Source organism: Torulaspora globosa, chromosome 8 (assembly GCF_014133895.1).
Source record: "Torulaspora globosa chromosome 8, complete sequence".
NCBI lineage: Eukaryota > Fungi > Ascomycota > Saccharomycetes > Saccharomycetales > Saccharomycetaceae > Torulaspora > Torulaspora globosa.
Genome location: NC_050734.1, coordinates 161,634 through 186,031, shown reverse-complemented (window position 1 = coordinate 186,031; position 24,398 = coordinate 161,634). Strand labels below are relative to the sequence as shown.

The 24,398-nt window shown below is 48.5% G+C and overlaps 17 protein-coding genes and 1 non-coding gene across 18 annotated transcripts; 8 read left to right on the top strand and 10 right to left on the bottom strand.

Moving 5' to 3' along the window:
• Window positions 1-13: 13 nt before the first annotated feature.
• On the bottom strand, window positions 14-1,114 carry HSP30 (Hsp30p; the record flags this gene model as incomplete). Its single annotated transcript, XM_037285510.1, has 1 exon — window positions 14-1,114. One exon carries the CDS (start codon window positions 1,112-1,114, stop codon window positions 14-16), a length of 1,101 nt encoding a protein of 366 aa, XP_037141406.1.
• Window positions 1,115-1,359: 245 nt separating this feature from the next.
• COA6 (Coa6p) lies at window positions 1,360-1,707 on the bottom strand (the record flags this gene model as incomplete). Its single annotated transcript, XM_037285509.1, has 1 exon — window positions 1,360-1,707. One exon carries the CDS (start codon window positions 1,705-1,707, stop codon window positions 1,360-1,362), a length of 348 nt encoding a protein of 115 aa, XP_037141405.1.
• A 454-nt stretch (window positions 1,708-2,161) lies between these two features.
• HG536_0H01050 (uncharacterized protein) lies at window positions 2,162-4,252 on the top strand (the record flags this gene model as incomplete). The annotated part of the gene is made up of 1 exon (XM_037285508.1): window positions 2,162-4,252. The coding sequence occupies one exon, from the start codon at window positions 2,162-2,164 to the stop codon at window positions 4,250-4,252; it is 2,091 nt and encodes a 696-aa protein (XP_037141404.1).
• A 170-nt stretch (window positions 4,253-4,422) lies between these two features.
• On the top strand, window positions 4,423-4,878 carry HG536_0H01040 (uncharacterized protein; the record flags this gene model as incomplete). Its single annotated transcript, XM_037285507.1, has 1 exon — window positions 4,423-4,878. The coding sequence occupies one exon, from the start codon at window positions 4,423-4,425 to the stop codon at window positions 4,876-4,878; it is 456 nt and encodes a 151-aa protein (XP_037141403.1).
• Window positions 4,879-5,138: 260 nt separating this feature from the next.
• HSH49 (U2 snRNP complex subunit HSH49) lies at window positions 5,139-5,777 on the top strand (the record flags this gene model as incomplete). The annotated part of the gene is made up of 1 exon (XM_037285506.1): window positions 5,139-5,777. The coding sequence occupies one exon, from the start codon at window positions 5,139-5,141 to the stop codon at window positions 5,775-5,777; it is 639 nt and encodes a 212-aa protein (XP_037141402.1).
• An 18-nt stretch (window positions 5,778-5,795) lies between these two features.
• Window positions 5,796-7,256, bottom strand: GNT1 (glucose N-acetyltransferase; the record flags this gene model as incomplete). Its single annotated transcript, XM_037285505.1, has 1 exon — window positions 5,796-7,256. One exon carries the CDS (start codon window positions 7,254-7,256, stop codon window positions 5,796-5,798), a length of 1,461 nt encoding a protein of 486 aa, XP_037141401.1.
• A 512-nt stretch (window positions 7,257-7,768) lies between these two features.
• Window positions 7,769-8,815, top strand: PDR17 (phosphatidylinositol transporter; the record flags this gene model as incomplete). Its single annotated transcript, XM_037285504.1, has 1 exon — window positions 7,769-8,815. One exon carries the CDS (start codon window positions 7,769-7,771, stop codon window positions 8,813-8,815), a length of 1,047 nt encoding a protein of 348 aa, XP_037141400.1.
• Window positions 8,816-9,098: 283 nt separating this feature from the next.
• On the bottom strand, window positions 9,099-13,787 carry RKR1 (ubiquitin-protein ligase RKR1; the record flags this gene model as incomplete). The annotated part of the gene is made up of 1 exon (XM_037285503.1): window positions 9,099-13,787. The coding sequence occupies one exon, from the start codon at window positions 13,785-13,787 to the stop codon at window positions 9,099-9,101; it is 4,689 nt and encodes a 1,562-aa protein (XP_037141399.1).
• Window positions 13,788-13,983: 196 nt separating this feature from the next.
• On the bottom strand, window positions 13,984-14,056 carry HG536_0Htrna10A. Its single transcript has one exon. It is a non-coding gene; the product is annotated as a tRNA-Ala (tRNA).
• A 560-nt stretch (window positions 14,057-14,616) lies between these two features.
• SPE2 (adenosylmethionine decarboxylase SPE2) lies at window positions 14,617-15,816 on the top strand (the record flags this gene model as incomplete). The annotated part of the gene is made up of 1 exon (XM_037285502.1): window positions 14,617-15,816. One exon carries the CDS (start codon window positions 14,617-14,619, stop codon window positions 15,814-15,816), a length of 1,200 nt encoding a protein of 399 aa, XP_037141398.1.
• Window positions 15,817-16,031: 215 nt separating this feature from the next.
• On the top strand, window positions 16,032-17,804 carry GAD1 (glutamate decarboxylase GAD1; the record flags this gene model as incomplete). Its single annotated transcript, XM_037285501.1, has 1 exon — window positions 16,032-17,804. One exon carries the CDS (start codon window positions 16,032-16,034, stop codon window positions 17,802-17,804), a length of 1,773 nt encoding a protein of 590 aa, XP_037141397.1.
• Window positions 17,805-18,228: 424 nt separating this feature from the next.
• On the top strand, window positions 18,229-18,405 carry HOR7 (Hor7p; the record flags this gene model as incomplete). The annotated part of the gene is made up of 1 exon (XM_037285500.1): window positions 18,229-18,405. One exon carries the CDS (start codon window positions 18,229-18,231, stop codon window positions 18,403-18,405), a length of 177 nt encoding a protein of 58 aa, XP_037141396.1.
• Window positions 18,406-18,557: 152 nt separating this feature from the next.
• On the bottom strand, window positions 18,558-18,842 carry MLO1 (Mlo1p; the record flags this gene model as incomplete). Its single annotated transcript, XM_037285499.1, has 1 exon — window positions 18,558-18,842. One exon carries the CDS (start codon window positions 18,840-18,842, stop codon window positions 18,558-18,560), a length of 285 nt encoding a protein of 94 aa, XP_037141395.1.
• Window positions 18,843-18,953: 111 nt separating this feature from the next.
• Window positions 18,954-20,039, bottom strand: HG536_0H00950 (uncharacterized protein; the record flags this gene model as incomplete). The annotated part of the gene is made up of 1 exon (XM_037285498.1): window positions 18,954-20,039. One exon carries the CDS (start codon window positions 20,037-20,039, stop codon window positions 18,954-18,956), a length of 1,086 nt encoding a protein of 361 aa, XP_037141394.1.
• Window positions 20,040-20,367: 328 nt separating this feature from the next.
• On the top strand, window positions 20,368-20,760 carry GFD1 (Gfd1p; the record flags this gene model as incomplete). Its single annotated transcript, XM_037285497.1, has 1 exon — window positions 20,368-20,760. One exon carries the CDS (start codon window positions 20,368-20,370, stop codon window positions 20,758-20,760), a length of 393 nt encoding a protein of 130 aa, XP_037141393.1.
• Window positions 20,761-20,771: 11 nt separating this feature from the next.
• Window positions 20,772-21,791, bottom strand: AIM39 (Aim39p; the record flags this gene model as incomplete). The annotated part of the gene is made up of 1 exon (XM_037285496.1): window positions 20,772-21,791. The coding sequence occupies one exon, from the start codon at window positions 21,789-21,791 to the stop codon at window positions 20,772-20,774; it is 1,020 nt and encodes a 339-aa protein (XP_037141392.1).
• A 412-nt stretch (window positions 21,792-22,203) lies between these two features.
• COX7 (cytochrome c oxidase subunit VII) lies at window positions 22,204-22,383 on the bottom strand (the record flags this gene model as incomplete). The annotated part of the gene is made up of 1 exon (XM_037285495.1): window positions 22,204-22,383. One exon carries the CDS (start codon window positions 22,381-22,383, stop codon window positions 22,204-22,206), a length of 180 nt encoding a protein of 59 aa, XP_037141391.1.
• Window positions 22,384-22,572: 189 nt separating this feature from the next.
• On the bottom strand, window positions 22,573-24,300 carry PSH1 (ubiquitin-protein ligase PSH1; the record flags this gene model as incomplete). The annotated part of the gene is made up of 1 exon (XM_037285494.1): window positions 22,573-24,300. The coding sequence occupies one exon, from the start codon at window positions 24,298-24,300 to the stop codon at window positions 22,573-22,575; it is 1,728 nt and encodes a 575-aa protein (XP_037141390.1).
• Window positions 24,301-24,398: the final 98 nt, after the last annotated feature.

The following is a 24,398-nucleotide window of genomic DNA, read 5'->3' as shown; positions in this document are numbered from 1 at the left end:
AAAAAATGGGCAATCAAGCAGTCTCTCTGGTAACGGGGATGGCCGCCGGAATCTCTGCTGTCGTAGTGGTTTGGTGAGCTGTTGTTGCATGCCCAGCAGCGACGTTAGGATGCTCGGCTGTCGGAGCGAGGGCTGGGCCAGTGGCAGCAGCAGCAGCCGGATGGTTCACATGCGTTTGTGGGACAGCTGTTTCGCCGGACTGTCTGACCGAGGTTTGACCAGAGGGTTTCTCCGCATGTTCTTCATCTACGCGCCTTGCAAAGCCGCCCTTCCACGAGAAGGCTGGCCAGTCGCCAAAAGCCTTGATAATGAAAAGCAAATAGGCGGGGTAGACGGCAAACACGATCAAGTCCAGAATACCGTAGAACACCGCTTCAGAATCGGGCTGAATGCGGTTGCCGCCCTCTGAGAGACCCCAGCAGATGAAGTACAGCCACACAACAACTAATATGAATCCCAACATTGCCGCATTGAACGCTCTTGTCTTCAAAGTGACAAACTGTCTTCTGATTAGCATGGCCTCCATGATCAACATGCTGACAGCAGCAAAGGTGAAGTATCCCCACTTGTACGTCGATCTGATAAGAGCTCCGACAAGCAGAGCAACGATCCAGAAGTAAGCGGAAAAAATCTGGACCAGCAGCGAGTGGATCATGTCAAACACAGAGAACGTTTCGCCATGTTGCTCGGCGGTCGACACTGACGACAGCTCGATGAGGAACAGCAACAGAGGCCACGATAAAAACCACGCGACGAACCGCGAGTAGAAGATCTGCCGAACGCCGGGATTCAACCCAGTCACCGGGGTGTTTACTTTGACATGTCCAAACTCTGCCTGGATGCCCGTCCAACCCAGATTCGACGCATACGTGAAGTAGAAGAAACACATGAAAAGTGACACCAATAAAGGAGCCGCCAACGAGTATCTCACCAGCGAGGTGCTGCGCATCTCCGCAATGAAAAACAGAATCGCATACACCACTACAAGAAGCCCAAACACCGACGTTACCGCCCACAACCAACTCGAACCCTGCTTCGTGATATGGAAGTCCAAGTCGTGGGGCGGATTAACACTCACCGCCTGATTGCCGCCCTTAAGAAGGAACTCGACCATCGGTACAAATTTGAAAAAATTAGATCTTCCTAGTCACTTATCTACAAGCTCCCGCTAAACAAGAATATATATCCGCAGTGGTTTCCACTCCAGACCCCTTCCTTTTATACCTTTTGCCGCCCAGCGCCCGCTCCCCTAACAAAAAGCAAAAAAGTCTGGAAAAAGCTAGCCGCCCAGCCCCTGTCTGAAAAGTCCGCGCACGCACGGCGTATATCCGTCGAAAAAAAAAAGGCTACATTATATTACTAATTGCTGCCGCCCTTGGCGCCACCAAGAGCCTGCTCAGGGGATAGCTCAATCCTGGTAGCGTTTTGTTGCTCCATCTCCTTCAAGAATTTCTCTTTCTTGTAATCCACTACTCTTTTCTCCTTGAAGTACTTAATCCAACTTTCAGCGCAGCTGCTGTGAAACTTGGCTTCCTGTTTCTGACAATTCTGCTTTATCTTATTCTGCTGTGAAGGATCCAGAGGATTGATCACGTCAATCTTATCAAGACATTCGAAAAATTCGTCACGTGAATCCCAGCATTGTCTTCTAGAGGATCTATCTATCGGATGATATTCGTTATCTTCTTCCTTTGAGAACCAACCCATGGTGCTTAAACGGTGATAGCTGAGTTACGCTCACTTACTGGGCTGCTACTGGGATATGACAGCTGGGTTTGCAGAGAGCGTATACACATAGTAGCACGCGAATATGGGAGAAACACTGTGAAGGACAACCACGAAGACTAAGATGGATCATGACCGACGACAGCTCCCCCCTTGCATTTGAGGATCGGAGATAAGCCAAAAGGTTCCATGAGGTTCCATGAGGTTCCAAGAGTTCGATGCGCCGAAATTGGAGAACAGGAAGCTGGCTCGCCAAGGGGCCGTTTCAGGTTGACAATTTTGTTGAACAAAGGGCAAGTCGGGGTAACGGCGGAATCGATCTGTTGGAGATCGATTTAAATACAAGGGAACTGCTTGTTTATGGAAGCAACCATGCTGCTTGATCTTTGGTATGTTGGTAGACGGACCAGAGAGATAAGGTATTTTGGTAGAAGAGATGGCGCGATACACGGTGGAAGTGGGCAAAGCTGCTAATGAACATGAAACGGCGCCCAGAAGAAATGTTACCAATGCGAAGGAAGCGATGATTAGACCTGCTGGATACAGTTGTGACACGGTGTATGAGTTTGCGATGGAGGCGTTTGGGAAGGGCGGGAGCCGGCAGGCAATGGGCTGGAGAGATGTTGTGGACATCCACGAGGAAAAGAAGATGGTCACCAAGAAAATCAGTGGTAAGGAGCAACAGGTGGAGAAAACATGGCAGTATTTCGAGTTGACTCCCTACCGGTACAATACTTATAAGGAGCTGATAACGATTATGCACGATCTGGGGCGTGGTTTGGTCAAGATCGGCGTGAAGCCGGGCCAGACAGAGAAATTGCACATCTACGCGTCTACTTCTCACAAGTGGATGAAGATGTTTCTTGCTGCGCAATCGCAGAATATCCCGGTGGTGACGGCGTACGATACGCTGGGGGAGAGCGGGCTGATTCACTCCATGGTTCAGACTGGGACAAACGCAATGTTTACCGATAATCACCTGTTGCAGTCGTTGATCAGGCCTTTGGAACAAACACCGGAGATCAAATATGTCATTTACAACGAGGCGATCGAAGAATCTGACAAGAGACAGAATGGTCAAGTGTATCTGAATGCCAAGAACGCTCTGAACAAGCTGAAAGAGGTTAGGCCCGACATCAAGTTCTACTCATTTGATGAGCTGTTGGAGACTGGTCGCAACGCGAAGGATGAGGTCGAATTGAGCTTGCCCAAGGCAGAAGATGTCTCTTGTATCATGTACACTTCGGGTTCCACAGGTGACCCTAAAGGTGTGGTTTTAACTCACGCTAACATTGTAGCCGGCATTGGTGGTGTTAGTAGTAACACTAGCGATATCATAGGTCCGCGTGACCGTATTATTGCGTTCTTGCCTCTGGCTCACATCTTCGAGCTGGTGTTCGAGCTGATATCGTTCTGGTGTGGTGGTGTTTTGGGTTATGCAACGGTCAAGACCCTAACCAGTAACTCGGTACGCAACTGTCAAGGTGACCTGCAAGAGTTCAAGCCCACCGTCATGGTTGGCGTCGCCGCCGTGTGGGAAACCGTCAGAAAGGGTATCTTGGCTCAGATCAATAAGCTACCTGTCTTGTCCCAGAAGATATTCTGGACCGCGTATCACGCAAAGATCAAGATGAAGCGCTATCATATTCCTGGTGGTGATAGTCTTGGTAACTTGGTGTTCAAGAAGATCAAGCAGGCCACCGGTGGAAACTTGAGAATCACATTGAATGGTGGTTACCCAATTAGTATCGATGCCCAGGAATTTATCACCAATTTGATGTGTCCCATGCTGATCGGTTACGGTTTGACTGAAACGGTCGCTAACACCTGTGTCCTGCAACCAAACCGCTTTGAGCTCGGTGTGGCAGGTGATCTGACCGGCGCTGTCACGGTCAAGCTGGTTGACGTGGAAGAACTAGGCTACTTGGCAAAGAACAACCAAGGTGAAGTATGGATTAAAGGAGCCTCCGTGCTAAAGGAATACTACAAGAACCCTGAAGAGACTGCCAAAGTCATGACAGATGATGGCTGGTTCAAGACTGGTGATATTGGTGAGTGGACCTCCAATGGTCACTTAAAGGTCATCGACAGAAAGAAGAACCTGGTCAAGACTCAAAATGGTGAATACATCGCTTTGGAGAAATTGGAAGCAGTATATAGGTCCAATGCATATGTGCAAAACATCTGCGTTTATGCTGATCAGTCCAAGGTTAAACCAGTCGGTATTGTCGTGCCCAACCACGGTCCGTTAGCTGAACTTGCCGTCGAGGTAGGAGTCATGAAGGATGGCGATGACGTGGAAAGCCATCTGCACGATTCAAACTTGCAGAAGGCTGTCCTAGAGAGGCTTTTGAAAACCGGTAAGGCTCAGGGATTGAACGGTATTGAGCTGCTAGAAGGTGTTGTATTTTTCCATGACGAATGGACTCCACAGAATGGCTTTGTCACCTCTGCCCAGAAATTGAAGAGAAAAGAGATTCTCAACGCTGTCAAGGAAGACGTCGAGAAGGTCTACAACGAGAAATAAGCATTGTAACTAATTAATTTGTTGAGTAACTGTTCTCTATAGCTTTGTCAACTTCTACTACTACCAAGAGTGTTTCAAATGTACCCCGTGTATGAAACTACATGCTATTATCCTTCAAATCCAATAGATGAGCGATTAAACGGGGGTAGTAATTCTATGACTTACACCAGATGCATTTCCCATTCAAAACCAAGAACCACCTCAAACGATTCTCAAACAACACTTCCACCGATCCTCACCTCCGAACCACTACCTTTCACGGCGGAGATCCTATTTCAGGGCCTTCTCTCAAGGTAAAATGGAAAAGCTCCCTCTGTCTCTTGAAAGATCGCATCCACAAAGCTCATCAGACAACGCCTTTCTTTGCAGTATCCCATACGTGGCCAGGCACTGACGTTGCACTATATGGAAGCGAAACATGCAGCTATCAGCACCACCACAGGAACCACGACCTGGACCTACATCAATGCGAAAAACTCACAAAGAGAATGTCCAGTAAGAAAGAAAATGTAAAATGGCTCTCAAAATCGATCTCCAAAAGGCTAAGTTCACACTTCAACCGTACCATTAAGAGCAAGAAATCCCGAAAGATCTCCACCAGCAATGGTTCCAGCTTGGACTGGTGAAAGAATTATTCATAAAATATTCAAGCAGCTCATGAAAGCTTTAAATAGGTGCATTTGGTTGATCCATCAACGATAGGTTTTTATTCTTTCTGCTAACTAATGGTGAAATACTGCAAGACAAATTGCAAAATTTATCCAACCTGGACGTCAAACTGAAAAAATAGTCAAGAGGAAGGGTAACGATCAGGAGTTGCCATCTTTTACTAGGGCGAGCTGAGCAATAGCATTGGCCTTAGCGTCTGGTTGGTTTCTATCTCAACATGAATGCCTCTGTGAACAATCCGGAGACCACGGTTTATGTCGGCAACATCGATCCCACTGTCACCAAGGAGGATCTCTACGAGCTGTTCGTGCAGGTGAGTCCGGTGGCTGGTATAAGGTACCCGAAGGACAAGGTTTTGCAAGTGCACCAAGGATTTGCTTTTGTAGAGTTCTACACTTCTGAGGACTGTCAGTATGTGATACAATTGATGAATAACTGCGTTCAACTATACGAAAGGACGTTGAAAGTAAGAAGAGCGAATGCGCAACAGAGCGGTGACGCAGCCTCTATTGATTTGAAAATCCAACCTGTTGCCAAAATCTTTGTTAAGGACCTCGACACTTCTATCGATGAATTGCACATCAGTAAATTGTTCAGCAAGTTCGGTCCTCTGGCTGGAGCGCCGGAGATTTTTTACCTGACTCATGGGCAGGTTCGATGCGCCTACGTCTACTTTAAGAGCTACGAGCATGCAGATAACGCTATAGCGACGCTCAACGGCCAACTTGTGGTGAACAAGAAGTTGACCATAGACTACGCTTTTAAGGAGAACGGTAAGGGAAACGCAAAGTATGGTGAGGAAGTAGACAGACTGCTGAACAAAGAAGCCCGAAAACATGGCCTTTTGAAATGGTAAATGGCTATATATGTTTCGTCATGCTGTGCATAGGCCTCTGCTGTTGAGGTAAGTGCTGTACAGATCATTCCACAGGTGGCAAAGTTTCTTGCCACTGTCGATGTCCTTGGAATGTGTCTCGTCAACTTTGCACTTGATTTCATCCACCGACTGATACTGCCAAGGCTTGGCGAGGGGATAATCGGAGAAATGAACGTACTTGGCATTCCTCGTTATCGCAGCTATGTCTTTTTCAATCTCTTTTCCACTGGTGTCTAACCTCTGACAGCCTAGAACGTCGTTCCTCAGCAGTACGTGTTGGCTCTCATCCCTGATTGATCCAGTGAGAAGCCCATATCTAGCGTACGGCAATACTAGCACGCTAGGCACAAAATGCGACCGCAACCGACGGAAGGTCTTGAACTGAGTGTGAAGCACTTTTCTCAAATTGAAGAGGTCATCGTTGATCACATCGCCGTCGTACTTGCCCTTCTTTTTCAAGAAAATGGGTACAGATGACTTCATTATCGATGAGAAAGCCTCTGCGGATGGTTTTATCACCATAACATAGGAGGCAAGTTTCACTTTGGTGGACTTATCCGATGCGTGGTGGTCGAACAATGACGCCAGCGAAAACTTCGACCGGATTAGGTCCTGTGCCACATTCTCCGTGTTCAAATACAGATTTGGGGGCAAGCTCGGCAAGTGATTGTAAATCATTTTGCCCTTTTTAATACGGTCATGTAGCTTATCGGTGTATCTGGCCAAATTAACGGGCAGCTTCTCGTAATCTCTCACCTCCCGGTACGCCTCAGCCAAGTCCCCTTCTGACAGAAACCAGTAGGAGACGGGAGCTGCAAACTGAATGTAATCAGGGATAAAGAACAGCTCGTCTAGCTTGTCGTTCAGAGTAGCGTCATTATCCAGAAAAATGACTCGCTCGTACTCGGTCTGGTTGAACACTAGCAACTTAGTCATACTCTGACTCCATTGCGAAGAGTCGGCAGGTTTGACGATATTATCCACGTATTTTATCACAACTTGTCCGCCGCCGTCGCGCTTCATCTGATCTAGCATCTTGTTGACCTGCTGCGAGTCTGGCGAGCCTTCCGACTCGACCAGCTCCCTGGATATCAACAACAGCAACTTGGCTTTCGTGCCGAACTTGCGCAACGCATCGAACATTATCAGCGTATTGCACAGATAGTTGGCATCCGTGGCGTAGTTAACATACGCATAACTAGACCAGTCGATCGGCCCTTTCTTCCCCGCGAGCCTTAAGTTGTACATCAAGTCTATCGTCTCTTCTGGGATCTGTTTAATGGCCAGCGGATTGTACAGAGCCTCCAAATGCTCTTTCTTCTGCTCAAAGTATCTCTTGAAGTACTTGATCTCTTTATTTAACTGAAACTGCACCACTGCTCTCACAAAGCAGGACACGATTGCCACTCCCAGCGCTACAAACAGCACAAGCCTGAACTTACGCTTCCAAATAAGCATCCTACCTAAGTCTCAACTCTCATAAACCTGCTCTTGCGATATCTAGCTCCTACAACAGCTTTACTCACTGCTCATCTAAGAAGACATATGCCAAGCGAATCCCAGTGTAAAAAACTCCGTATATAAAGCAGATGTCCTGGCCTTTAAAGTTACAGTATACTGTTCAAGAGACCTGATAGGACCGTTAGGCTCAGCATTGGGCCTCTTGGACCACAGCAAGACCCTCCTCTTTACAGATGCTGATCAGGTCCGGAAGGTACTTCTCCAGCCAAGAGATAACCCAATTTTCAGCTGCGATCGTTGCTTGCAAGGTCGGAACCAGCTCTAGCAGCTGTGGCAGGCTTGCCGAGTGCTCAGGAGCGTTACGCTGAAGATTTCTGGAGTTTTGTCATGTTCAATCGTTTAAATGTCACCTCTCTGTACGCGCATCTTTGGATCTTTTCTAATGGTATAGAACTCTAGATTTGAGAGGGTCGTAATGCCAGCTAGCAGCAGAGCTGGAGCCTTCGAGGATGGGGCTGTTTGGTAGGAAGCAGAGGGAGAGTACGCCACCAGTGGAGAGGAGGGATCTTACTCCTTGTGACCGGGTTTTCGTAGATCCACCCAAGAACTATGGGCGACCTCATCCACCACCGCGGATCACTGAAGAGCAGTTCGAGAAGTATACTCGTATGCTAGAGCATTTCCAGGATGGGGCTCTGCAATTGCCTTTGAATTCGTCATCTCCGGAGGAGACTAGAGGTCTGATCGCAGAGGAAAAATGTTGGCTCAGTAGAGAATGCCTTCTGCGATTCCTGAGAGCAGCCAAGTGGGATGTTGATCAGGCTGTGAAAAATCTCACTTCGACGTTGGTATGGAGAAGAGAGGTTGGTCTTTCTCGAGCTGATGACAATGTCAAGCCTTTGGGGTCTGAAGTGGTTGCAGTCGAAAACCAGACGGGTAAGCAGGTCATTTTGGGATTTGACATCAACAGAAGCCCTCTCTTTTATATGAAGAATGGTCGGCAGAACACGGAGCCGTCTTTTAGACAAGTGCAATTGCTGATCTTTATGATGGAGTGCGCTGTCATATTGGCGCCGCAGGGTGTGGAGACCATCACGGTTCTCATCGATTTCAAGAGTTATAAAGAGCCGGGAGTCATTTCAGATAAAATGCCTCCGCTTTCGATAGCAAAGTTGTGCCTGGCAGTGATGCAGAATCATTACCCAGAGAGATTGAGCAAATGTGTCATGTTTAACATACCCTGGTTTGCTTGGGCTTTCCTTAAGATGGTACATCCATTCTTAGATCCGCGAACGAGACAGAAGGCCATTTTTGATGAACCATTTGAAAACCATATTGACCCGTCCCAGCTAGAGGCCGTCTACAATGGCAAGCTTGATTTCAAATATAAGCATGAAATATATTGGCCAGATATGGTTGCTAAAGTTGAGGAGCTAAATGAGAAGCGGTTTAAAAGGTTTGTCGACTTCGGGGGCGTTGTTGGATTGAGCGAGTTCGATCTCAAGGGTAGCGGCGATGACATACTATATCCGGTAGATTATAGAAACGTAGTTTAGAGGGTTCTATGTACACTATAATGCGCATAGGCAGTGTAGCACATCTTGAGCTCTACAATTGGTTACAAAATTATGGCTTTATGCTACAGTAACTAGGTTTAGTTGATTTTAATGTTTAGGTTCAAAGGCGAACATTTCGACTTGAAGGAAAACAAACGTCAAATAATCTGCAGGAGACATTAGGAAAGTGACCTCACAACACTCGACATTAAATTCACCGCATGCATTAGTTTTATTTATCGCGTGTACAATCACAATCTACATTGTTCGAACTTGATCCGCTTCATCTTCTGAATGGAATTTCGCTCCGACAAAGTGGGCATGTGTTGTTACCAGACGATCTGAACCACTTGTAAAGACACGCCCCATGGAACTTATTATTACATGTAGGACATGTTTTCGTTGGAAGCTTCCTATCCACCACATGTAAAATGGAATAACAGATAGCACACTCCTCGAAACCGGAAAACTGTAGATTGACATTTTTGCTGAAAAGGTCCAAAGAGTCCACTACCGAGCCATTCATCCCGGTGATCACTCTCTGAGCGGACAGTATCCATTGTTTCCATTTTTGCTCGCTAATACCGACTCGCGACAGACCAATAGCCTCAACGTTGGTTAGTGGATAATTAGCAGGCATTTTAAAGGAGAGCTCGAGCCTTTGCTCATCAATCAGATAACTCGCCTTGATCTCATTCGTAACTTTGTTTATCTTGATTGTTAATGCGGTATCATTTGATTCTAATTTACTCGTCTTCTCTGCCACCTCGTCCAACTCTTTCGTAATAAGGATAGGTGAAATGAAAGTAGTCACAAATTTCTCTATCTTCGCTTGCAATGTTCGGTCCTTGATGTTCAACCACCAATTACTTGTTAAGGACCCAACATTTAGGAACATATTATACATTGAGTGGCCGAGTAGCTTCTTACACTCCGGATAAAGGTCCTCTCTGTATGGTGAGAAGTCGTTGCTCTGAACTGAATATTCTTGAATGGCAGCGGATCCTGCTTCTGACCAAAACCTCGTGTCTTGCAAATCGATTTGATCGGAGACAAAATCGAAAAAGATCGTTATCAAGTTCCTACTTCTCAATTGATCAATGAACTTTTGACGCAAATCATAGGAAGCGTCATTGAAAAAACAGAAGGCTAGGTCCCAGAACCATAAATACTTGAGGAAGCCATATTCATCTTCACATTCTAAATAATCCTCAGGAATTTCGACGCACATTTTTTCGATCAGACCTGGAGGAAGCTCAAATTTGTCGTTCACAGGTAAGTCTTCCCCGGCACCTTCGTCGCTCTGATGCTCTGTTTCCTTTTTCTGCTTTTTCTGCTTCTCAAACTCAAGTTCTAAAAAGGCATCTTTCTGCCTCTCAATCACCAACCTTTTGAGTTCAGCGAATAACATTCTTGTCCTGTTGATATTAGCAAAACCCTCGTTGCTTAGGAAAGCAGATAAAACATCAGGATAGAATTTCACAACTTGTTTGACTTGATATCCGCTCAGGACTCTGAAAAGAGTACGATAGAATACTGCTGATATCTGGTTGTTCTTTTCTGTCGCAAAATTGATCAAGCTCAGTTCAACCAATCCACTGAGCATCTCATCGGAACCTGTATTGAGATGCTGCTTCCACACACTTTTGGTAAGCTCTTCGTGCAGTACCAGACAGTACAAGCGTAACTCAAGTAAGAAGTAGGTATCATCCAACAGGCACATCGACAAAGAATCGCTCAATAAAGCCATACTGAACTCATAAAAACCCTTAGAAGCTTCCGTGATTGAGGGTGTCCGAGCCAAAAGAGCGCACAGCTTAAGTAGGGACAACCGTACCTGGGTGAACCCTGATTCATATGCCAAGTCGCTATCTAGCCATTGGGATAAAGAATTGAGCATCATGTTTAATCTTTGGTATGGAATTGGAGGTGGTGATTCGGTCGAACCCTGAGATTGTAACAAATTACTTAGAAGGATAATGTTTTTGTAGGACTTCTCAAGTAGCTCATTTTCTTTGACTCCAATGCACTCAGAAGCTAAAACGTTTCTCAACTTGCCAAATATCTCGAGATCGGTGAATTTCTCTGCTGCAGATAAAATGATCCCACACAACAGATAGTTGTGCTGGCTCTTATCTTTACTTCTGATGGTGGAGATAACGAACCTCTCAATGGAAGGTAATTTTCTGATGAAAGATGCTGAAGTGATGGAATCTATCTTATTTTGCAAAATTTTCTGTAAAATGCGGAGGTGGTAATAGGTCACAGTGATTGAAGATGAATCAGCGATGAGATGGGATAGTATGTCGAGCGGACGTTCATCATTTGGATTGACCTGGCATACCAAATCAGTGACATCTTCGAAAGAGAAGCCTTCCAATTTTCCCCTGAAAAGAGTGTTCTTAAATTCAGTAATCTCCTCTTGAGGATCTTCTGAAAGACAGTTGAAGTCTTCGGCAAGATCACATACCATTGTGAGAAAAACTGAGAGCTTGTTGTCCAGGCCCGCTGGAACTCGACTGATTAAAGCATCCAAGAAAAGACCGTACCTGATTAGCTGCTCTGCTTTAGACAGGTTTAGTTCATCTGAGGACAATTCAAACAGATGAGTATTAAGCTTCAAAGAGCTGACGAGGGCAAGTCTATAATCAATGAACGGAACAGCATCAAAAAATACCAATTCTAGGTCGGGCGGTACAAAAATATCCAGACCATCTCTTTGTAAGGTAATGAGTTCCTCTGCTATTCTCAACACAAAGTCGTTACCCACAAGGCGGGGTTTTGTCTTGGCATATGAGATAATGGCATTCGCCAAGTTCTTTACAATTGGGCCATTATTAAGGAGAGGCTTTATCAATTGATAGATACTCTCTGCCTGCTCAAGAGATCCTTCAAATAAATTACCTGACAAAAAGTCAGACTCAGTTAACAGCGCTTCTAAAGCGTGATAATTCAAGCTGGAAAGATGATGGAGGAAAAATTCCGTTTGTTTGCCTTCAACTGATTTCTCATAAAGTTGAACAACATTGTGCTCATCAATCAGACGACCATTAAATAGCTCACCATAGTCATTGTAGGCATATGAGTTGATGTAGTTCTGAACAAAGTCCTGTACGATTGTTGAAGAGAGCACCGCTGGGGAGACACCATTATCCAACAGATTTAAAGTTCTTACGATGCGCGATTCCGCAATACCTTCAGCCGATGACGCTGCCGTAATAAAATCTTCCATCACAGTTGCAAAGTTTTTATCTTTGTGAGCTATTACTGACTTCGAGTAATCACTTATGAAAATGGACAGACTCTTGTAGGTGTTCTTGTCGATCCAGGTTGGAACTTCGTAAACAAACTGAGTTACTTCATCAGCAACAGAAATGATACCAGAGTTCACGAAATAACTGTAGACTTCAAGCACTTTCTGCTTTTTTGGACCAAAGTCATCTTGATCCTTTGACATCAGCTCAAGCATGGCGCTGGCAACATCATGCAATGCTGCCTCCCCATTAGCCGCAGAGCATAACAACAGCATTAAATTGTTCAATAGTAGACCTGCCTCTTTATCATCTTGATTAACGGCAGCCTTTATTTGATTAGCAACAATTTCTGGATCCAGAAAATCGATCAAGGCCGCCTTCAAGGAAGGCAATCTTGAAAGTTGCTTGCCGGAGCGAAGAATATTTAGAACGTCTTCTTTCGCTACCTCAGAAACATCTGGAACACTGCAGTGACTGATAAATTTTCTGTAATTAGCCCAAAATTCGCCGAGCAGTTCCGGACCGTGTCTCCCAAGGAACTGCTTTTCCCTGAGAGTGTCATTGGACCCTCGCCATAATGGAAGCCACTGTTTCTTCTCATCGAGCAATTCGTGACTTGACGATTCCTCGTAGAACTTGTACAAAGCGTCGAAAAATCCTGGAACAGGGTTTTTCGATGCGGCAACCACAAACTGTAGAAACCTGTCCCTCGCAGATTTATCGTAGGTCCATATCTTCCCTTTCTGGTAATGATCCAACATAGTCAAATTGTCAAGAATCGGTCCAGCCAAATGTGCCACCTTCAAAGAATTCTTAGCGTTAACATGAGAAAGAGATTTCAGCAATTTCTTCGTCGATAACTTCAACACGTCTTTGTGCCTTTGTAAGAGGTTATTCTTGTACAAAGTTTTCTGCAATACGAGAGCAGCTTCGTAACTTTTCAAAAAGTGTGTATTTGTTAGACTCAATAACTGCCATAAACATTCGGAAATCAAAACATCATGGGTGATTTCTTCATGTTTTACACTGTCGAAGCTATCAGAGCTGATGAGGTTCGTAAGCAGTTGCATAGCGCTAGTAATCAACCGATTGAACCTAAGGAGAGAGTCTTCTTTACCAACAAAACGCTCATCAGATATCGTCTCTTCGTTCTCTTTTACCACCAGTTCCTCTGTGATTTTAAGAATGTCCTCCTGAAAGACGGACCACAGAGAGTTAACCTTGCTAGTATTACAATCAAATATATCGTTCAAAAAGGCATTACAAGCTTTGCTCACTGAAGAATCCGTATCGCAAGTGCCTAAAAGAAGCAGTGGCATCACATCTCTCAAAAACTTTGAAACCTTCTTATTAAGCAGTTTCACAAGCTTTGATGTTACAAGATGCGAGCTCACTCTGATGGTCTTGGATTCGCTGACCAACAATTTTGGGTAAACCTGAGACCAGCAAAGAAAAAATATATCGCTATCAAACAGCCCTTCATTTTTAGTGTAATTTTCGACCAGCTTCAGCAGATCGTTGAGTGCTTTCTCTTTAGTTGTTTCATCTCTTTTCAAAAGCGATTTGAAGATCAGTTTCAAATCATTGGATGCTAAAGAGTTCAAAAGTGAGGGTTCAGGAAACCCGTCAAAGTAGTTGAAAGATAATTTCACACCATTATGACCGAATCCGAAGTCTGTAGAGTACTGTTGAAATGTATTCACGCCACCAAATGACATCAATTAATAACGGAAACCTCTTCGAAGTCACTTGGAGACCTTCTTTTAATTTGGGGAACCTCTGAGGTGGTAAAACTCAAATCGCCTAATGAAACTCATGAAGCTACTATCTTTCAGTAGGTTTCTCAGTCAAGCGGGCTGTATAAGTGTTAGAGTTAGCAAAGATGGTGCTATTCAACGTAAAAAAAAAAATAATTGGACAAGTCCGGAGTCGAACCGAAGACCTCTCCCATGCTAAGGGAGCGCGCTACCAACTACGCCACATGCCCATTGTAATTGGTTGGTAAAAATTATATTCAAAAAGATAAACAAGGCAATATTCTTTCTTCTCACACGAAGCCTGAAGAGATGATGATGTGCCATGATATGCCATGATATGGCAATGCTAACCAAGTAAAGTACCACCAGCATCCGACAGCGCGACAAGACTGGAACGGAACGATGCTAGCTTTCGTCTCCTGGATCCCGTATTCAAGCTAAACATTTACCAAGAAATCTGTTGAACTAAAAGATTGTCCACCTATTCAAAGCAGATGCATAAAACTCGAATCGGAGCACCTCATCGAGACGCTTGTTTTTCTTTGTGTCAGAATGCAAGAAGGAGAGTCGAAAATTTTTCAATACTCATCGAATGAAAGAAAAAATGTCAGCTCTCTAGCATTCCACTTGTTACCTCAATTTCAACAGAACGGTTGCAGGCTACTCTTTTTATTTGACAATTGCAAATAATCTTTTATGTCCAGTGGCAATCCTTTCTTATACAGCAGACCCGCCAAACCACGATAATAGCGTACAATAAGAGAAATCAAGAGACAAATCGAATATCATTATGACAGTCACAGAAAAAGAATTGACAAATCACACCTATATTGACCATGAGCTGTCAGCAAATCTGGACTCTGCCGAGGCGTTTGAGGGACCAGAGAAGCTACTGGAGATATGGTTCTATGCTGATGCACAAGACATTCCCGAGCCTCGAGGGACGAAGAAGACTTTGCGTGACATAGAGGTAGCCAAATGGGTGGAAATTCTTAAGTTGGTCAAATGCGAGGTGTTATCCGTGAGATCTACTGCTGTAATGGATGCTTTCCTACTCAGCGAGTCATCGCTGTTCGTCTATGACCATAAGATCACCCTCAAGACATGCGGAACAACCACTACTCTGCTCTGCCTCCAGCTGCTGTTTGATACCATAAACACCGAGCTCGGCTGGGACGTATGCAAAAGAATCGAGTCCACCGGCAAGTACTTCCCATACAAAGTGTTCTACTCGAGACGCTGTTTCATGTTTCCCCTGAAGCAACGCAGTATTCACAAGAACTGGAGCAACGAGGTCGACTACTTGAACACATTTTTCAGCTGCGGCCGCAGTTATCTAGTAGGCCGCAACGACGAAAGCAACCACTGGAACCTGTACGTAACGGAGACTAACAAGTCGATGGTTCAAAAGGCAAAGAGCGAAGATCCAGATGAGACGCTTGAAATTCTCATGACAGGGCTCGACCATGAGCGAGCTAAGCAATTCATCCGCAAGCGCGGTCTCTGCGAGCAGCAGACCGCAGAAAAGTCCGAAGAAGACGAGGGCCATATGCTCGGATTTAACATAACAAAGAGTACCAAACTGGACCTCGTCTACGAGAACAACATCAAAGCTGCGTTCCACCACGATGCGTTCGCTTTCACGCCTTGCGGCTACTCGGCAAACATGATGCTCGACGAAGAATACTACTACACGCTGCACGTCACGCCAGAGAAGGGCTGGTCGTATGCCTCGTTCGAAAGTAACGTCCCCGTCGCCAAGATTTCGCAGGGAAAGCAAGACAACGTACAGGTACTCAACCATGTGCTACAGGTGTTCCAACCCAACGATTTCTGCGTCACCTTTTTCACCAAGGACGACCTGAAGGAGTCCTACAGTAGATACATGCAGATCGGCGAGCAAGTCCCCGGGTACTCCAGGAGAGACAGAATCATCTACGATCTTGAAGACTACCAACTATTATATATGAGGTTTGAGCGGTCTCTATAGCTTCGTACACGAGTTTGAATCACCATTGCATTCGTTTAGGAACCGTCTCTCGGTAACCCTTTTCGTGGGCAACGCTTTTGCTAGATGATTGCGCTGTCCTGCTCCTAGAAGCAAAATGCCAAGACAGGGGATGATCGATCAGCAGGAGTATAAGAGGCGATCGGTAGCTCATTGCAGCGTGCCAATGCCCCCCTCAAGCTGCGAAACGCATCAAGATGCTACATAGACATTCTGCCAAGCAAAAGAGACCAAGAACATTAGTGTACCATCGCGAGGAATTGCACTCTCCCAAACTGGAGGAAGCGGGCCTATTGCCCGAACAGATCCACGGGCTCCACCTTGGCACTGTGATGGAGAACCAGTCAGCCTCTGAGAACGGCGGCAGCCATTTTCAGCCCAACCGGTACCGGATTCCCCAGAAGGGGCTGCCCGAGGCGACCGCGTACGACCTGATTCACAACGAATTATCGCTGGACGGCAACCCACACTTGAACCTGGCCAGTTTTGTCAACACCGAGACCTCGGCGATCGCCACGAAGCTGATCACCGAGAACATCAACAAGAACCTGGCGGACAACGACGAGTACCCGCAGCTGATCGAGCTGACCCAGCGCTGCATCTCGATGCTGGCGCAGCTGTGGCACTGCGACGAGGACAAGTACGACCCGCTCGGCTGCGCCACCACCGGGTCCAGCGAGGCGATCATGCTCGGCGGGCTCGCGATGAAGAAGCGCTGGGAACACAGAATGCGCGGCGCGGGCAAGTCGACCGCGAAGCCCAACATCCTCATGTCGACCGCGTCGCAGGTCGCCCTCGAGAAGTTTGCCCGCTACTTCGACGTCGAATGCAGACTCATCCCCGTGTCCGCCAAGAGCAACCACTGCCTCGATCCGCAGCTGCTGTGGGACTACGTCGACGAGAACACCATCGGCGCGTTCGTCATCCTCGGCACCACCTACACCGGCCACCTCGAGTCCGTTGAGCACGTCTGCGACGTGCTCACCGAGATCGAGAACGCCCACCCGGACTGGTCCAACACCGAGATCCCGATCCACGTCGACGGCGCGTCCGGCGGCTTCATCGTCCCCTTCACCTTCTCCGAGAGACAGATGGCGAGCTACAGGATGCAGCGCTGGGGCTTCAACCACCCGCGCGTCATGAGCATCAACGCGAGCGGCCACAAGTTCGGCCTCACCACGCCGGGCCTCGGCTGGGTGCTGTGGCGCAGCGAAGATCTGCTGGCCGACGAGCTCAAGTTCAAGATCAACTACCTCGGCGGCGTCGAGGAGTCCTTCGGCCTCAACTTCTCCCGCCCGGGCTTCCAAGTGATCCACCAGTACTACAACTTTGTGTCGCTCGGCAGAGCCGGCTACCACGCCCACTTTGCCAAGTCCATCTTTGTGGCCCGCGCCTTCTGCCACGAGCTGCTTGTCTCGGAGAGAATGCCGGGCTTCTTCGAGGTGGTCAGCAGCATCCACGAGCGCATCGACGCGCCGCCGGGCCGCTCCCGGCTGCCAGACTCGGTCAACGAGTACTGGGAAAAACCCGCAGAGTTCAAGCCGGGCGTCCCGCTTGCCGCCTTCAAGCTCTCGCGCGCGTTCCACGACCAGTACCCGGAGATCCCGCAGTCCATGCTCGCCGCGCTGCTCAGAAGCAGGGGCTGGATCGTCCCCAACTACCCGCTGCCCAGCTCCACCGACGGCTCCGACCAGCACGAAGTGCTGCGAGTCGTGTTCCGCTCCGAGATGAAGCTCGACCTCGCGCAGCTGCTCATCGTCGACATCGAGCATGTGGTCACAAAACTGATCAAGAGCTACAAGATACTGCTCGAGAGCCTGCCGGCCAACGAGCACTCCCAGCACAGGCGCGACTTTGTGTACAAGATGCTGCTGAAGTTGGCTTCGCCAACTTCCGGCGACGAGCCGCCGCTCGAGCTCCAGCCCGAACGCCGTGAGAGCCTATCCAAGAACTACAAGGGTACTTGCTAAATAGCGCTACATACCGAGCCGTATACCGGCTGCCGCCTCGGCGGCTAATCGACGCTGTCGCCCCTGTCACCCGCCCCTGTCCCAAACGGGAAGCGTAACGAGTTTCCCGCCGCGGGGAGACGCGCAGTTTGCTGCCGCAGCAATCGCCGCCTGCATGCGAGGGCTGGCCCGCGCCGCAGATTGCGCGCAGCCCAAATAAAGCAGCAGCCAGCTGCTGCAGCCCCTTTCCGGTTTCTCCCCCCGAGCTGCTCCGCAACTGCGCTCCGCCCCTTGTCCCGGTCGGGCTATGCGCTCGATGACTCGAAGCTGCTATCTCCACAGCTATATAAACAAGCGCCAGATACCGGTTGTGGTCTGCAGTCGAGTGCACTTGTCAACACCCCAAGAGAATAGTCTGATATATTCCCGAGTACTAAGATAAAAAATGCAATTCTCCAAGCTTGTTGTCTCTGCTGTTGCCTTTGTCGGTCTGGCTAGCGCACAAAACGCCTCGAACCAGACCACGACGGGCGGTGCCGCCGCGCTCGGCGGCTCCAACGCGGCCTTGAGCGCCGGCGTCGTCGGCGCTGCCGCCGCCGGCGCCTTGGCGTTCCTGTTCTGAGCGATGTGACGTTTTCTGCTAAGTCCCAAGACTTTTGACCTGTTTTTGTTCGTTTTATTATATATGTATTACGGAGACTTTGGCGCTTCGAAAGCTGTAACAATTTTATAATTATAATTTCCTTTACCTTCTATCATACGTATCGGCTAACTCTAGTGGGTCTTCTTCTCGACCAGCAGACGCTGGAAGCTCGGGTCGCTGAACCGCCGGCAGCGGTTCGACCGGATGTCGCTGTAGAAGACGGCGAACAGCGACGGGGAGTCCTGGTGGCGGGTGTCGTGTCGCGCCGACAGAGCCCTCAGCGACCTGTTGCTCCTGGACCACGGGTATTGTCTCTGGTGGGCGTCGACGAACGCGTCGACGAAGCGCTGCTTCTCGCGAGCGTCCAGCTCGTACCACGTCTTGAACGCGAGTCGCTTGGCGGCCCTGCCGAACATTGCTCGCTTCGAGGCTTTGGCCCTGTTTCAACTCTACTTACTTGCTACACGCGCTTTTAAATCTATGCGAACTACTCCAACAATGTGTTTGTTTGTGGCCCAACAAGGCGACTACATCTCCTCCAGCTGGAACGACTCGCGCTCTTCGTCAGAGATGCGGGCGAGCTCCCCCTCGGGCTTGCACCGGATCACCACAAGCGCAGTGCCGACGATGATCAGCATGCCAAGCCAGGACCACAGCTTGGGCCAGTTGTGCCAGAGCGCAACGTCCCAAAATACCGCGTAGATAAGCTGCGTGTACGCCATCAGGGTTCCACGTCCTGCCCGCTCCTTCTGAATCCCCAGCGTCAACAGGTACTGGAAGACGAAGCCGCATACGCCGAGGTTTGCGAACAGCAGCCATTGCTTGAGGTTTGTTGGTGTCTGCATCGTCATCGAGGGGACCAGCAGCACGCCGAGCAGCGAGATCACGGTCACCACGAGCGAGAAGTAGCTCACGCTGAGGATGGCGTGAGCCTTGCTGCCCATGTGGCGGATTATGATGTACACCGAGCTGGCACCGAATACGCCGACAAGTGACAGCACGGTAGCGATCAGTCGGTCTGTTGTGTTCTCGGACTCTGCCGAGCCGTCGGGCGCCGTTGCCACGCCAAAGATGAACGAGGGACGCACGATCAGCACCACGCCGCAGAACGAGACCAGCGAGCCGATGACTTCGACGGTGGTGAGTCGCTCTCGCAGCGCGATCCACGCCAGCAGCACGGTCACTGTTGGGGTCAGGAAGGTGATTAAGATCGCATCGCTGAGACTCAGGTACATCAGCGAGAAGTACAGGCCGAAGACGCCGAAGAAGCCCATCACGCCTCGCAAGACGAGCCACTTTCGCATCTCGGGGGGTCCGAAGGGTACGTTGGCTATGGTGCTGCGGTTCTTGAACATGTACAGCAGCGTCGCAACGTACGTGATTGACATTCTCACCAACAGTATCTGGAGCGGCTTGATGGGCTCCCGGCCTGGCGCGTGCTCGTGGTCTGTCTCCAGCACTTTGGTAGAGACCACCATGCTGGAGTTGAAAAAATACGATATCACCAGCAGCACCAGGCCGGCGTTGGGGCTTGCATACTCGGTGCTGCGCGACTGCTCGCTGTGGAGCCTCCCCGCTACCTCGAGCTCTTCGCTGCTATCTTTTTTCGACATGGTTTCTTGATCCGAGCTGTGTTTTCTGACTATGCGATGGTTGTTTGTCAATGACCTTCAGATAAGATGATCGCTACGGAGCTTAAGACACTACAGGATACCATTCTCTCTCAGTGTCTGGGTACTAATTCGCGCGGAGCGTCTTGCAAAAGCTCTGAACTGAGCGCGTGTGGCTGAAGAACGTTCCTTATCAGAAGCGCAGGGTACGTAGGTATCTGCTTCTTTGTTTTGCGGGTTAGCTTTAAGACGCTGTTGCGCTGAAAGCGTGAAAATATCACGATAGCGACCGAGAGCCCTGAAGTTCAGCATGGAAAAATAGAAGACCAGCATGGTTCTGGAATCAAAATGGGCTGACGTCCCAGATGTCCCCCCTAGTGGTCAACCTGACAAGAGCAGTCGGCGGAAGGCCAAACCAAAGACACCACGAAAGAAGGGCCCCAGAGATAGGAAAATTCCAGAGAAGGAGCAGAATAGTCCCGCTCCCCGGTTGACATTCAGCCTCAAGGATAAGCCTGCGACTCCAACTGACCACAGCGATAAGAACGAGCTGCTGAAGAAGAAGATAGAGGAGCAGAGAAAAATCTATGAGAAAAACCAGCATCAGAAGCAGCAGAAGCAGCTGCTGGATGAGTTCTTGAACGGTGATACCAAGCTGCAATGGTCTGACGAAGATGAAGAAGATGAGATCTTAGCAAAGCTAAACAAATCACTAAAGATATAGATAACGGGGATTCATTTGCGGATGCTCTCATCCTCCCTGTAGAGAATGTAGCGTACCAGCTTACCTTCTTCCTTCCGCAGGAGGTCAATCTCTTCTAATTTTACGTCGACGTGGTACTTACCTTTGTAGACCACCAGCGAGTCATTACTCAGCCTCATCTCACCGAGAAACCAGATGTGCTTCGCCTGATTGTCGCCACGTAGAGGAAACTCGTATTTAAACGATCCATAGACTCTCTCGGGAGCAATAATCTGATATAGATCCGACGACGAACGCCCTATGCTCTCCATCAGCTCATCGACGAACTTGTGGATGCTCAATGGTCTGTGGGTCAACCTCCATTTGACAAGAAACGGAATTCGATACCACTGGTGGCTCGATGATCTCCCGTCATTGGGCTCTATGAGGATTCCAGTGACGCTGAAGTCCTGGTCCTCGCACCATATACTGAACTCCTGCAGTTGCGGGATCTCGTTCGTCTCGGTGTCATGTAGCGGCACCCCGTACTGTTCTTTGATCATCTCATGCTGCGACAGCTGCTGTAGCACTCTAGTCTGTGACAGTTTCTTCACCCCATCAACGTCGATTCTTGTTCGATCTCTGTCACTCAGCTTGCGTATTCTAGACGCTGGGAACAGCGGGATGAAGCTCTGCTCCCGCAGATACAGCACCTTGTAACCAACAGAGTAGCCCAAGACGGATCCAACCAGACCAAACAAGACAAACCTTGCCATCTGCTTGCGGCGTTTGCGCCGTTGATGCAAAATCGCTTGTGCCAACACGTTAGATTCTTCGTTGCCATCTCTGGAGTCCTCTACCTGTTCGATTGGGGTGGAAAAGATGTATTTAGCGTTCCTGACATCATTGTGGGTCCCATCGTGCTGAGTTGCTGCCTGCTCAGGCGGCTTGGAGAATACGTATTTTGGGTCCTCAGGCTTCGTAGCGAACCATCGACCACTCTGCCTCAGGTATCTCACTCTGTGACCGAACCCGCCTATGTATCTAGTGCAAAAGAGCCTCGTGTGAATCATCAGCCCTTTCCCATGCCAATATCCGGTCTCTCTCGTTACTGTTTAACAGCATCTATCGTAGAGCTACCTAAAAGAAAGTGGAACGAACGAAACGCTTCCGTGAAGCCAATATCTTAAAAGGCCTTCGTGGCAAACATATCAAGCCAGGGGCACTCTACACAGCCCCAGACAAGACCAACAACCTGTGTAGGCCGCACTCGCCCTGGTCGTGTTGGGTCTGTTCTCCCTACGAGGTCCATCAATCTTTATTAACTTAGAATAACCTATAAATAAGAAACCAAAGTCTGCATACTTGCCAGCTGCAGCTGGACCAGGCTATCCGAGCTTACCGAACTGCTTGCCAGTCCGTTTTCCGGGTTCAATCAATCATATGGATATGGCGAATATAAAAAACGACTCACAGTAAATGCATTCATTTCTTGGCCTTAATGCCACGAACAGCATTAGGAATGTACAGCAATGGGGCTACCACAGCAACAGCCATCAAACCGTAGAACGGATATAGGTAAAATGCGGATCTTGGATGTCTCCACCACAATGGCTTGGTGGAGCTTTGAAATAGTTTTTGCAATTCAATGATTCTGTTAGACATACTGTGCTGATTTGTGTAGCTGGATTCGATCTCTTCAAATGGTACAGCTCTTCAAATACTGCAAAGTTCAATACTTCAACAGTTTTTTCTCTCTTCTAACTTGACCGCTAAAACCGGGTTCTCCAGTAAGAGACCTCGCGCAGCCAATCAGAATCGAGAAATTCGCTCCGACAGGCGATGAAGTTCGCTTTAAGCAGAATCATCGTCGCTGATGTCGACGATGGCGCGGTTCCTCTTGCGAGGAATGCGCACTCTGCTAGACTCATCGTCGTCTTCCTCGTCGTTGTCTTGTTCGTCTTGTTCTTGTCCGGAGTCCTGGTCGCTGAACTCGGGTCTTGTGCGGACGGCGTGATCACCATCGTCCAGGCTGTCGCCGGAAACGTACCCGTCGCCCTCGTTGTGTTCGAAGTAGTCGCTGTCTGGATCTTCGCTGTCTGGACCTTCGCCGGTTGAGCCTTCGCTCGAGCCGCTGCCTGTTCGTAGGTCCGCGATGCCGTCAGTGACGCCGTCATCATCGCTGGCTATGAAATCATTAACTGAATCATACTCTTCGTCCTGCGAGGTGGTACGAGCCATCTGGGAGAAATCGCCACGGTTAATAACGGCTTGTTCCAAGCGGCGCGCAAGCGGTAGAGCCCGGTTTCTTTCATTCTCTGTCAGCTCTGGGTCAGCTCTGACAAAGATTGAGAACGACGGGAAGACCAGCCTTTCGCCCTTCGTCGTCTTTCTTTCGACAAGGAATGGGTAGTTGTATTCATCCAAGCCGCTCGGCGACAAGGCGCTGGGCGATGAGTAGTCTTCGCTGGGGCTTTTCTCCAACTCTTCGCGTACTAGCGTCTCATACTTGGTTGCTAAGGCGCCATATTTGCGAACTTCACGCTGGAAGGGCGCCGGAGACACGACGTGTTCCCTAATAAAGTCCGAATAGTGCGAAAGCAGGTCATCTATTGCGCCTTCTCGCTGCGAAAGCTCAACATTTTGCAGTCTTTCGAGAATGGAAATAGCTCTGGCTTCCCTTTCGCCCTTTCTGGGATTCACTAGGGACAGGTAAAGGATGTATGATGGAAAGTGGACGACAGTCCCGTCAGCAAGCGAGAAAGATACAAACACAAGCGGGAAGTGCGGGTCCCTATAGATAGGTGAAGGCTCCGAGTTGTAGCACCTCTCCAACAGTTCGTCAGCAGTACGGCCGCGTACAAGCGAAGCAATAGTCGCGGCATAGCTGTAAGCAGCCCGACCAGTCTCCTCAAACCAACTGCCATCAAGGTATGGATATTGACTCTCCAGATGTTCTTCCAGCGCTGCGTCGTATTCCTCCTCGCTTTCGGAGGGAGATGCGCGAGCTGGTCTAGCTCTGCTCCTGATTCTCAGGTTGCAGTGCGGGCAGACATCATCTTCATCGTCCTCGAGCTCCCAGTGGCAATTGCTGCACCTAAGTATTCCATCGTCTTCCTCATCTGCAATACCAACAGCAGTGTTCCGAAAAACGCCTCTGAACAGCTGGTCGCCTTTAAAGTCCTTTCTGTACTCGTCTTCACATAATTTCTTGGCATCCAACACCTTCTTGAGCTTGCTGTCGTCTATTTTATCCCCCTTCCCAGCTGAAGAAGCCTCTATAACGGTCTGCAGTAATTGCTGTAGTGCGCTATTCAAACAGGGCATGTTAACCACATTTCCTCTGCAATGGGGACAGCTGAGTTCTTCTTCCGGATTGCTGTTGAACCACGCCGACAAGCAGCCATAGCAGTAGTTATGACCACACTGTATCATCATCGGGACGTACATGTAATCCTGACAGATCGAACATATCAGAGAGTCAATCACCTTAAGGAGAACCTCTTTCTGACATTCCTCACTTTTGCGAAAGAGCAGCTCTGCGAGAGGCGTTACACCTGTAGTATCACCAGAGGATGACATGGCCTAGTTCTATGTCCAGCAACGCCTTTTAAGCCCTTTTGCTTGTTCAACTCGTTGGTTGCGTGAGCTAACAGATGAGATCAGGTTTGTCAATGAAA